The sequence below is a fragment of the Amaranthus tricolor genome, chromosome 4 (assembly GCF_026212465.1).
Source record: "Amaranthus tricolor cultivar Red isolate AtriRed21 chromosome 4, ASM2621246v1, whole genome shotgun sequence".
In the NCBI taxonomy this organism is placed as follows: domain Eukaryota; kingdom Viridiplantae; phylum Streptophyta; class Magnoliopsida; order Caryophyllales; family Amaranthaceae; genus Amaranthus; species Amaranthus tricolor.
In genome coordinates this window covers 9,529,731-9,542,920 of record NC_080050.1, presented here as the reverse complement: position 1 = coordinate 9,542,920, position 13,190 = coordinate 9,529,731, and the positions used below count along the sequence as shown (strand labels likewise).

The following is a 13,190-nucleotide window of genomic DNA, read 5'->3' as shown; positions in this document are numbered from 1 at the left end:
GGTCTAGGAAAACCAACTTGCCAAGTAGGTTTACATTTGACAATGAGCATGAAATTTCAGCTATATCTAGTAAATACTCTCACTTTAAATTTGGCTTCTTTTATAATAGTAATAAAATGAATAACAAATTAGGATGATGTTAGGGCCGTAACTTCTGTTTTTAGTTTGTTTTCTAATTTGAAATGAATTAGAGGCCTATATGAGTCGATCCTTTAAGCTATGTTGTTACTTCTAAATTCTTAACCTAAAGATGACATTTTGTGGCATTACCACAAGTTCTTGCTCCATCTTTGTACATATGTTTTTTTCATTATTTTCTTTCTGTATGCCATTAGAAATTTTACTTTAAGTTTCTAATGTTTATATTTTCTTTTAATTGTGTGAAAGAGTGACAATATAACACATATCCTATGTCAAACTAATATTTAAAATAGGTTATGGACATAGAAGTATTAAATTCATTCCTCTATTTTTTTTTTTAAAGCTAAGATTCCATACTCCCAATTCCTAAGTCCAATGAGATATTTAATGTAAAGTATTATTATTTCTACATCAAGTAATCTATAATTTTTTGAGAAAATCTAAGAAAATTAATGTTTTAAATTACTGAAACTTTGCATCATATAAGACTAACCTATCCTAAGAATAGGATTCGCAGAAAGTTTCTTCAAATTTTAAGGCTAACAATAGTGAATATCAAAGTTTTCTTGATTCTCGTTTTTTGACCTACTTAATATCTTGGATATATCTTCTAAGAAACAAGAGCATCACAATAAGCTCTTTGAAAAACGACCTAGCTAGGCTCATGCATAAGTAAATGCAGGGCAGCATTAATAGTTACACCAGCACAAAGCATCAAAAAATTAAAAACGATGAACTATTGATGGAATATAAATATGAACCATTATAAAAGATAACTTACCAGTTTTTGAACAACCCACAGCCTCTACATAATTCCAAACACTTTGGGGAACCAACGGAATATCTTCAGCCGGACAGTAGAGGCAAGCGCCAGCCAATAGCGCCAAGGAAAGTTGAGCAAACAAGCCCTCACCCATTGGATATGCAGAATTACCCATTGCCAGGAACATACTGTCAACAGTTCCAAGAAAAGACTGCAATTTGGCATGATCAGCAAATGGAATATAGTGAACCAGAAGAGCCTTAGCAATAGTTCTCAAGTGCAGTGACACATCTACAGAAGCCGTAAGTGTGACTTGATCCCAAGTGCTAAAAACGAGCTGGGAAAAGACAGATTCTGATATGCAAATACCATCTTGGGACACTAATTTGTCGAAAGAAGGAGAAGTAAGCACAATCCATCTTCCATTCACATCTAAGCCAAAGAGTCTACCTAAATGCAGAAGTGCAGTAAAGCGCTGCTCTGGTTCAGAATGGCTCAACATTTTAGAAAGTAAGCCAATAAGACATGTCCCACTCTCATGCATAAGGATTCCTCGTGAAAATAAATTAGACAGCCACCTATCAGTTTGCAAGCGCCAAAAAATCCTTGGGGCACTAAACATGATATTTTCAATTACAATGCAAAGTGTAGCAGCCACATTATCCAGGCTACAAAATGGTGGCACTTTGAGTAGACAATCAACCATTGTAGACAAGACTTCCCAGCAACTCTTCTCTTGAAACAGAGTAAGCTTATCTGCAAGTCCTTCCAAGCCAAGCTTCCAATGAGAAAAAAACTCATCAAATGTTCTACATATTGTTGCATCGTCATTTTCACAAGCATCCAGAGCAGAAGACCTATGCACAAGAGAACATAAGCATCTGGAATACATAAAGCATTGGGCAGAACAGATAGAGAGACTCCTGGAGAGTTGAGGATGAAGATTCCAAGATGACTCAATAGTTGTACTAAGCATGGAAATGAGACAATTTATGTCCTCAGAGAACCCTTCTATTTCTTCTAAAGACAGACAATGATAATCATTACAAACGGAAGTGGTGTTGTAATTGCTTTCGGACTTGTCAGTCTCCTCTGTTGCACAGATATAACAGAAATCATCAGGAAACCATGCATCAGCTTTTGGAGCATTAAGTCTAATTGACTGTAGATTCAGATTGGGCATAGGTATAAGACCCTTTGCTCTCAAGCTGTCCACTAAAAAATCTTTGCAACTTTGTAGAAGTTGTTGAAATGAGCAAAGGTAGTCATAGAGCATACTTGTTGGCTCTAACATTGGAAATCCCACACACTGGATAGATGATTGTATAACCTCTCTTTTACGATCAAACGACAAATCATGGAAGACATAAGCTAAAACGAATATAACAAGAGCCACTTTAGCCCTTTCGGAAGAAGAATCAAGATTCCCCTGTTCCTGTCTAATGCATGTAAAAAGTTCATCAAAGCATAGACTCTCAAAATCAACACATGAGTCACCAGTTAGGTGCTTTTCTTCATTGAAGTTCTTCTTCAAAGAATATGAAATAATGGGTTTCACTAAACGCAACACAGACTGAAGAAATGGCGTATCACAATACGAACTCCGGCACAAAGACCCAATAATGTGTACCAGTCTTGGCATCTCCGGAATTATAGCTTCCATGTGCTCACTTATAATAGTTTCAAGAACATACAGAATAATTGCCTTGGCGTTTTTTGCATGATGGCCCTTGACTGGAGGAAAACTCCGAGTCTTGTCTGTCTTTTCGAGGAAAGGAGACAAACACAGATCAGAAAACCAACACAATATATCTGGAACTGCAGTTGACGCAAGCGATTTCAACTGCAAAGCCACAGCCTCCAAAATTGTTTCTCCGAATGTTATAAATTCTTTTTGCATGTCAGGAAAGAGGATACTCAGGTCTGGGTACATCACAGAAAACGATAGATATTGGTATTGCTGCTGAGAGAATTTTTCTGACATATAGGCGCGTTGTTTCCCCGACAACTTTTCTGAATTCTGGACCTCTTTCTTGCAGTCCTCGCGAAGATCCACCACCGCCAGATCATCAGCAAAAATAAATAATAAATTTGACAGTTGAGACAAATTTGATGTAAGAAAAAGACGCTGAGTCAGGTATATTTTAGAGATCCTTGAAACCGCCATCCAACCAAAATATCTAACCAGTGGAAAAGCACACGAAGAGAATGTTGGTATCCTGCATATCCAGGAGGATGGAGGAATCAAATTGCTATACTGGAAACTACTCGTATTAACTACATTGCTTGATCCTTCGATTCCTCCACTTGAAGCAACGACCAAGCTTTGAAGAATCATCCAGTGCCTTTGCACTCTGTATATTCTTTCTGAGCTAAGTAAAGTACCTTCTTTATACTGGTGAAGAGTGGATATCAAGAACTTGTTAAGGTGCTCTGCAGAATCTAATATGATGTCAATCACAGTTTCAGGGGAGCAGACAAGCTCAGTGGCAGAGTTTAACAGAAACACAAGAGACTGCATGAGAGGTTCATGTAATGACTGATGCTCTCTTTGAAGTTGAAGGATTATGAAATTGCACAATAAATCTTGGTTTCTTCTAACCAATGTTATTGCATCAACAGATGTAATGTCAATCTCAGATACACCTCCACGTTCATCACTTCCAGCACCATATGGGCATTGAACTCCATCCGATACTTTCTGGTAATACATCATGTCCATCTCACCTGCCTCAAGCAAGATCTGGACAAACACTTTGTCTCTCTTCCTCTCAAGATGATTTATTGTTTGTAGATTGCAATTACCTTTTCCAAGGGCTTTCCTCAGCTCTAAAATCTCTTGCTCTCGAGGATATTTTTGCCCGTGAAATTTCACTTGATTATTAACCACAGAACGCTCTTTAGCAGGAATCATGAAGGGATTGATATAGCACTCTGCAGACAAGATTAAGGCATCTACAGCAGCATTGTGACCCTCAAGGTTGATATTTTTCTGAGAATGCAAGTCCAAAGCCAAACGATGAAACTCAGATGCCCGAGATTGGCAAGTCTCGTAGTCTAGAAGTTGTGTATGATCAAGATGCAGATTGAAATACTTCATGGACAATCCAGAATCTGATGAAAAACACTTGCGAACTCCAATACTTGAGTCTTCTCGTGTAACTTGCGTATCATTGTTGGGATTCAACTTACTAGACTGCACACCACAGGTAGCATTCCCAAAAGAGTTCAGAAGTGTTAGATTTCTTAACCCCTCTGGAGCAAAATAAAGGCTGGATTCTTCTGAAACATCTTTGCTGGGAACATCGACTACTCCAACCAAATCATCTGGACTAGTCGCCTTTAAAAAATTTGCTTCACTGGGTGCATCGGATGATGAGGAGCAGTTCAAAATCTTTTTGTCTGACTTTGAGAAAGAAGGCTTGCAAAAGTCGATCTCGGATAACAATTCCAGGTGCGGATCCAAAATAGACAGGAGAACACTGCATTTTTTAAACAAAAAGTGGTCTTCAGAAAATCAAAGCAGGTATGATGCAGAGAATAAAATATATCTCGACCAGTATAGTATTCAAAACTTTTGCAGGCAGGTTGGCAAGTTGTATATATGATCTTTGCACATTAAAAGCAGGCCAGGTTCTGAAAAATCGCACCAATAGTTTACGTGGTCAATCAAGAAAGAATAAAGCCTAAATCAAAAATTTTCTTGGGCAGCCCAAAATAACACAGGCATACAAAATATTTTATCATTAATAAATCCCATTTGAATTCAAAGAAAGTTACGTGATAATAGCAGTTACTAGTTAGCCTTGCTTCAATTTCTCATCTTGAATAGCATCATACACTACTATAAACCTAAAATTCTATGAGTTTAACTTGGTGAAGAAAATCACAAAAATTAGCTTCAGTTAATGTATTGCAGCTCTGCATAGTCAAAAACATTGAGAAACTCTTGCTTCTGACAATTTAAAACTTAAAAGTCATTTAAGGATGAGTAAGATGTATAGCTGAGAAACGTTGTGGAATTAAGAAACACATTGTGACAGAAATAAAGAATAGTAGAAAATGGGCCCTGCGTGTTAAAGGGACAGAGAGAGAGAATAGTAGAATATGGAGCACGTGTGCAGAAGAGAGAGAGAAAAAGAGAGAGAGAGAGAGAGAGAGAGAGATTGACATAAATGGTATACAACAACAATAAATGGTATATGCTTCAACTAATTCCAAATGATTCAAAAATGAAATTCCTTTAAACTAAATTATCGTATGAACCATAATGCACTTTATATTTATGTAATGTTGCAAATTGATGTTTGCTACCAAGAGTCCATCAGAAACCTCTTGGTTATCACTAACAAGGGATAAGGTTGCGTACATCCGACCCTTAAAGCCCTGCCACAGACACTACAGCATTGGGGTAATGGAATTTTGTTGATGTTCAAACATAATTGCTGCATTACAAGGTCAAGAAGCAAGATCAGGTTCAGATGCAATGCAAGTGTCTTCTGTTAAGGCACAAGTAGTTTGGCATCCCTGCAAGGGGAGTGCAACGGTAAACAGAACTGTACTAGGAGAGATGTATATTTGCATGATAATGTACGATATGTTGTTCTGAAACGGATTATTTTTGGGTTTGTGAGTGCCTAGGAAACATGTCAATTCAATTCGACTTTTATGCGAAGGTCATTTTTGGATTCATGTCAAATTGAACGGCTCTACAGATGCATGTGTACCCTTTTTAGATATTTTGATGAGTTGAAATGTCAATAACTGTTCTGCTCTATTACTTCTATAGCATTTCTGATACATCTCATACAGATTTTTTTCTGATGGGCCTTTTTGTTAGAAAAAAAGACAACTAACAAAATTTGTTTCAAGAAATCTAATTTATCAGGTGATTTGACTCATTTTCCCCTACCTTTTTTACTCCTATCCCCAAGTGTGGCACTCGCTCCATATTTTTCCATTTGTTGCCTTTCTTTTATCCACGAATCTCACCTTCTTTCTTCCTACATTTTTCATCAATTATTTATCACAACTGCATTGTCTTTATGACATTGCGCCCTTCTAGGGAAACTTCCTTCTCATTTCTGGTCAACTCTCTTTTCTTGATCGGTCTATCACCCTTCTTTCTTTCATTTTCGCCTTTTTTGGGTGTTGGTTTGAACTTTTCACTTTCTTACGCCGATCAACCTAAAATACGTTCATTGTTTGTCCACTGAAATTGCAAGAATACATTGTGGAAGTTCCTTTGTTTCCAAGAAATATGATACAGAAGACATATACAGATCCAAATTCAAAATAAATCAAAAAATAACCAATTCCAACAGGAAAGAAATTTTAGACAAATCTCTATTCAAAGTGCAGTAAGTTAAAAAAGTTTCTGTCGTAGAAACCCTACCCATGTTGAACTCCTCCAACTCTCCATATCTAGAACAATATGCTTCCGAAGTTTTTAAAGTGCATTTTTTCTCACAAAGATGAGAACTTTTTAGGAAAATGATGCCAAAGGTATTATAGTTTATAAGCAAAGATCACACTAAAGATTTTACGCAGTGCAACATCATAAACAATAATGAGCTAGGAGGTACTGCTCCAAGAAACTTTCAGTTCATTACAGCATCATATAATGATAATTACCTAGGAGGTACTGATCCAAGACGCCATTCCTGCTCCAATGAGGGAAGAACAGAAGGCTTCCTCACAGCAGCACGAATAACTTCCAGAGCAATAGCACAAGTATCTTCGTGAACATTTTGGAAAGTATAGGAAACATCAGCAGAGACTATCATGCTCTGTGAGGCCAAAAACGCAGGCTCTAGAGAAGTCTCCAACATCTCCACAAGAAATAGGACTTTAAGCTTTGCTTCCTAACAAAAGATAAGACTGAAATTAGATTACTTTTCTCTTATAATTTTATCACCAAAAGTTCTATAGGTTTAAAGCTTACACTATATATGAAGTTGAAGGAAAAAATGATGGTAAAACTTCAATTTCAAATAATAAAACTCAATAAGTGATCATCACTAGGGAGTTGGGTGTCAGCAACCAGCACCAAAATGTATTTTCAGGTCAAGGTGTGAAGAATTTTAAAATTTCTCATAACATCTCCAAATTAGACGGCTGCAACACATCAAGGGCACTCTCTACATGAAACAGTTCAGGCACATGCATGCTGATACTTACATTATTCTTAAGGTCTTAGTAACCATGTCGGATCCTCAACACTATGGCATGCGTAATTTTAATACTATTAAGCACCAAATTATTGGATTTTCATATAAGTGATTCGAAACTTGGACATATACTCATGTCATGTCAGACTTAGCCGCAAGTTTTCATGTCCAAGCAACATAAGGTAGAAGTCGAAGTGATAAAAAGAGAATAGTGACGGCAGAAAACTATTAGAGGCCATGAATACAGACTGATGGGTGCAGACACAAAAAGAAAGTAAGATAAAAAGCATTTTTAAAGGTTTTAGTTACCTTGAATTCAGCCAGTACATTATCCATGTAACCAGATAAAGCCAGCAAAAGGTATTTAAGGGCAGCACGAGCTTGAGCTAAAGAATGTTCATCCTGTCGTAACATCAAGTTTCAAACTCAAGTACATAAAAGGTAACACTTTGGTGGTATATTCATCCAGCAGGACAGTATGCAAACTTCCACCAGATCAATGGAGAATTCATCCAAGAATAAATGGCTTTCTGTAAAAAAAATAACACGGTTGAAGGGAATCAATAAATGTACCTGAATAACACATAAAAGATCTTCAAGAAGCTCAACAGCCAAGTCTATCTGCACAAATAGAGCCAAAAAAATTAAGAATTTTCCTCCATACCAAGTCATTAAATATGTAGATGGCATACAATGAGAAGCCACAGAAAGCAGAAACTAACCTTGGCAATTACACGAGGCATCCATGGCACAAGTGAACTGCTGCACAAGTCAATCAAGACACAAGCAGTTTTTGCCTGTATAAGCCAGTAACTAAATCATTTTCTGCATGTCAGGCCTAATAAACCGTGGAACACAAAAAGACACTTGAATTAAACCAAACCAATTTGAGAAAAGAATGTCATTTTGGTAAACCTGCAAATGCTAGAGCAACAACTCACAAGAAAAGATACCAGAAGAATCCCCCACCTTCCCTATAATACTGGAGTATGTGAAACAGAACAATAGAACAGAAATCCCAGCATCCGAGGGTCATCCTAAGGCCTAAGATGCAGCATTTCTCAGTCAAGAGGATATTCCAGATATTAAAGCATCATAAATATACAGCAATCTCTCTTACAAGCTAAACTAAAGACAGAATTTGGGACAGGATATAGTAAACGAGACATTGAACTCAAAGAAATAGAATTGAGATGGTTTCCCCCATGTCAGGCTTTTTACAAGAAGCTAAACAAATCCCACTACACACTATATTAATCAAAGAAAGGAAGAGGATAACCAGATTAAGAACATTGAATCAATTAAACAATAGTGTTCAGCGACCTAGATCCCCACACAAAGCACCACAATATCACTAAGAACTATGAAGACAACCCCTTTATTAATTAGTTGACTGGGGTATTGAAATGGATGGAATATAGTTGAATCCAATTGTTTTATGGTTACGATGTTTTTTCGATAGATTCTCATACTGAATGACTTTAACTCCAACCAACCCCTAGAGCCTCATTACTAACGTTACATGGAACGTGCAACATAGCCACGGTCTGTGATCCTAGAACGTTCATCACCAATCACCATGAAACGCGACCCAAATTGCTCAAGGTGACATCCTGATGTAGAAGACCTTTTTTAAAAGGTATTTTGGCCTTCATTTATAAATTAAAGCAAACTGATGGGAGGAAAAAACGAGATGAATCTAGAAAACTAAAAAAATCCACTATTTCTAAATTAAGCCACAAAGTTTAGATTATTTATTAATTAATGACAAAAAATTTTAGCCACTAAAAATTGAAAAGTGATCTAACCATATCACCAAAGTCCAATGACTGTACTTATTTAATGACCATTGACTCAAACTAATTACCTTAGAGCTTACCCAAGTTATCCAAACTACCCTCCCTTACCTCTCTCTCCTTCTCTCTTCTTCATCTCTACACATCAAACTCCTCAACATTAATCCAAGTAGAATCCTCAACGAATGTTTGTTGCCATTTTACCACGTACTGAACAAGATCCTGCTTATGATGTTGAACACCATCCTTTACAATTTACCATCTAGAATGAAAGGACCGAGAGGGTTCAAAGAGCCTTGTAACTAAGGAGGAAGTTGGATCGTGTAGGAAAGTTTCCCATCAAATAGTTTTAGTTATGAAACATGAAACATTGGGTGAATCTTGACTTCAGAAGGAAGATTCATCTGCAATGATTTGGAAATGTCCAAAATATTTATGCTCAATGGTTTTAATTGTGAAACGTGAAACACTATGTGAATTTGTAACAGATCAGTCGGACCTGTCACCGAAACTAGATAGTATGGACACTTCGAATCTGTCCAAAGACCAATCCTTATTATTATTGTCCCAAAAGCAAATGAATTATTACAAGGGTGGCTCTATATAACACCTAAACCCCAAAGACAACTAAAAAAATAACTAATCTATTTACACAATACAAAGACTAATAATAGTGAAAAGACAATAATGCCCTTGGACCCTTTGACCCGAGTTATCACAGAATCTTGTCTTCAAAGGGAACATTCAGCTTATATGTTAGCTCTGCAATAATATGGAAGTGTCAAAACATTTATGTGAAAGTTTCTGACCAAATATGTAATGTACGGAGGTCAGGTTGTAATTCAACCAAACCCAACTCAGAAATCCCTAATTTTGAAGACAGAGAAAGAAAAAAGAGAAAATGTAAGCCACCAAGTCATGGATAAAGGAAGAAACAACAATGGATATTAGACGGACAATGTATTTGTATATGTCATGCATCAGATATGGAGCGAAAGAGAAAAGAAAGAAGAAACAAAGAGAGCAATAGGAATGGTGGCTAAGCAGAGATGAAGAAGAAAGGTGTGGGAGGGTAGTTTGGGTGACTTAAGTAAGCTCAAAAGTAATTATGTTGAATCAACGTTCATAAAGTCCGGCCATCGGATTCCAGTGACATGGTTACAATAGATGCACTTTTTGATTTATAGTGGCTATAACTTGTAAAAAATAAACTTTTCGGCTATAATTAATAAATAAGCTAACCACGTGGCTAGAATTTATAAATGATTCTAAAAATAATTTCTCTCAGTTTTGGTGAACCAAAGCTTTCTAGATCAAGGACGATTTGAAGAAAAAACATGATTTCACTTCTCTCTCTCTCCTTTCCCTCTTCCCTTTCCTTTTTCTTTTCCTCCACCAAAGAAATACGAAACAAATCTGACTCTCAGCTAGTAATATGACCCTATCTCTCCAAACCTACCCAGGTTTATTCTAAACCTAAGTTGATTAACACCCTCCAAACTCTAGACTAACTAAAAGGATTTTCATAGCATGATTGAATGAGAATACACTTCTTATGGGCTTCTAACGTCTAACCCCAAGAAAAAGTATATAATCCTGAATAGAAACAATCTGAACCAATAAATTTCAAAATACATTTTTTTAAGATCATCCACCAACGAATCCGCCAAAAATAAGGTAAATCCAACACCCTCTAAAAGAAGAAACACTATTAAACCACTTTCATACATCACCTTCATTTATATATATGGGGGACAAGAAGTTAACCTATTCTGCTTGAAGCTTCTTTCTAGCTTGAGCCAATCTTCAATCTTTCAATGATACTTGAAGTTTCTCAATTCATAGATAAATTTAAACACAATAGCGCAAGGTTATGGTGTCCCTTGCCCTTTATGCAACAATTACCTCTGTGTTTTCACTCATAGTTTTAACAAGAGCGGGGGTTTAGAAAAAGGCACTTATTCCAAGTCCAAGCGACGCACAACACAAAAAGGCACATAGTGCGCAATAAGAGGTGCAACAGGCTGAGGGCACATTACGCACACTTGGACAAGGCTTTAAATTAAAATAGTGCAAAAAAAAGTCCAAACAATTACATTGCGTTTGGTCATGCACTTTTTCTCAAAAAACACACCATGAAGAGGTGCATCCCCTTGCACTTAAGTGCGCCTTGCTCAATTTATAATGAATTTCCAATATACTTCATTCTTATCCAAAAAAAGAATAAAGGTTATCAACTGAGCTACTGAACCGAAACAACTCAAATGTTAAGGAAAACCTGAGCACTTCCCTAGAATTATCAAGAACATGGAAATGGAACTAGTACCATACTACCTTTCCATATTTCCCTCAACAATTTAAACGTTGCGACATATTACCTTTTGGTCAATTGCTTAAAAATTGCAATATTTACTAAACTGGTAACTTGTTTTTGTGCAAAATTCCCTTATAGTCCTTTAATAGTATTCACTGAACCGTTAACTTGTTTTGTATTGTAGTAAAAAGTGGAAACACTCAAATCAACCAACAAAGGGCAATATTGTTTATTTCATGTCTAATTGGTGAATTCATTATTTTGCATGACATAAAGAAATGTTGAAACAATCAAGATATAGTACAATTATACGATGATAGATTAAGTAGAAACAAGGAATACACACATGAGTAGATGAAAAAGATGACAAATATCCGGCACAACCATGGATAAGAGGATGATATGCCGGTGATGACAATGTTGATACAATCTGCAAAACAACAGCATTTGTAAGTGGGAGAAATGACCCTAGTCTCCCCTCTATCCTCAACCAATAGGAAGAGGGTAAGATGGAAAACACACATACATTTATAGCCACATAAGTAAACATTAATATGTAACCTTGGATAAGGCTTGTTGTACAACAGGTTGCCTCCACTGTGAGAAAGTATCATCAACGCTAAGTGAACTAACTGGACGAAGAGCTACAAGATTTCAAAGGCATATAACTATGAGAAAAAAATCCACTCTTTCATTCCATAAATTCCATGAAACAAACACATTTTCATGCACTTAATAGAAATTAATATTCCCTACTATTCTAATCAAATGTCTCATTTGGTTATACACACTTGATGATGCACAATTTTAATCCTAAATATCTTAAATGTATTCTTAATTAGAAAATAAAAAAAGAAGTAGATCTTAATAAAATTTATATTGAGACGAATCAAAAAAAGATCTCACTTGACTATATTTAAACTTATAGATTGAGAATAAAAAACAAACTACGATTGATTGGTGAATAGTGCTAAAAAAACAAATGGGACATTTGATTAACATTAGAGGGAAAGTTTGAGAAAACATTTTAAAATATAAGAGAACATGAACAAATATGAAAGAAAAAACAAAATCTTTCATGTATAAATCTTTAAATAGCTTGGCGTCTTGCAAAGACCATATCTAAAGAATTTGGGTCTTGCAAGGACCCCTGATACATAGATTGGAATTTAATTCAATACGGGGAATAGTTATAAATGTACCAAACACTACCAATCTAGTACAAAAAACAAAAATCTTGTTATTATAATTGCTCGAAACCAACTAAAATTACAAGGAGGGTAAGTCATTTAAAAAGTGAAGCGTAGAATTCAAGGGTGGTTAATCAAGCTTGAGAATGGAGTAACAAACACAAGAAAACTAAAAATGAAAAAGTAATGGTAGCTTGGTAAGTCAAGTAGGCCGGTGTAATATCCATATTATTCATAGAAAACAAAGGTCATACCCCAGACAATTCAGAAAAGTAAATGTTCTCCCTCTTTAATCACAACTATCTACTTATTTTCGCAATCTCCCTTCCCTTGCGATACTTTTATGCCGAAAGTCTTGATCGGAATATAAATTAATGGACTCACATTCACTTACGTTATATAATGTCCATAATGCAACATTTTTGAGAGTTGCCGCAATGTTAAATCTAGTTACATAACCAAGTAGAGCTATCGCTTTATGTCCTTAATGAACTTGGGAATCAACAAGAGCAATATGTAATCTAGGGATTCTTAAAGGCAACATTTCATCTTATATATTGTCGAATCATGGTGTCGCCCTAAGATTAAAGGGAAAATTCAACAATACATCCATTAGACTAGCCTAATCAAATTTTGGGCATGTAAGAAGGATTATACTCACACAATGAATATAATTGAAAGCCCAAAATGTGTGCTAAATGCTAAACTAGATATAGTCATACCTCGAGCGACAAGAGAAATGAGAGAGCACACATTGAGGACAAGATGATGAAAAACAAATTAGGATGATTTGAAAGTGTGCACATGCATTTGTGC

The 13,190-nt window shown here is 36.0% G+C and overlaps 1 protein-coding gene across 4 annotated transcripts in view; it reads right to left on the bottom strand.

The window, feature by feature from the left end:
• The window catches only part of LOC130809771 (uncharacterized), a 36,177-nt gene that overhangs the window by 11,350 nt on the left and 11,637 nt on the right, over window positions 1–13,190 (bottom strand). For all 4 annotated transcript variants that reach the window (XM_057675563.1, XM_057675564.1, XM_057675565.1 and 1 more), the window contains 7 exons: window positions 11,746–11,828; window positions 11,531–11,614; window positions 7,797–7,871; window positions 7,648–7,695; window positions 7,384–7,476; window positions 6,539–6,768; window positions 923–4,386 (listed from right to left, as the gene is read on the bottom strand). In XM_057675563.1, the coding sequence (XP_057531546.1) occupies window positions 923–4,386; window positions 6,539–6,768; window positions 7,384–7,476; window positions 7,648–7,695; window positions 7,797–7,871; window positions 11,531–11,614; window positions 11,746–11,828 (4,077 nt within the window). The remainder of the gene's footprint in view (window positions 1–922; window positions 4,387–6,538; window positions 6,769–7,383; window positions 7,477–7,647; window positions 7,696–7,796; window positions 7,872–11,530; window positions 11,615–11,745; window positions 11,829–13,190) is intronic.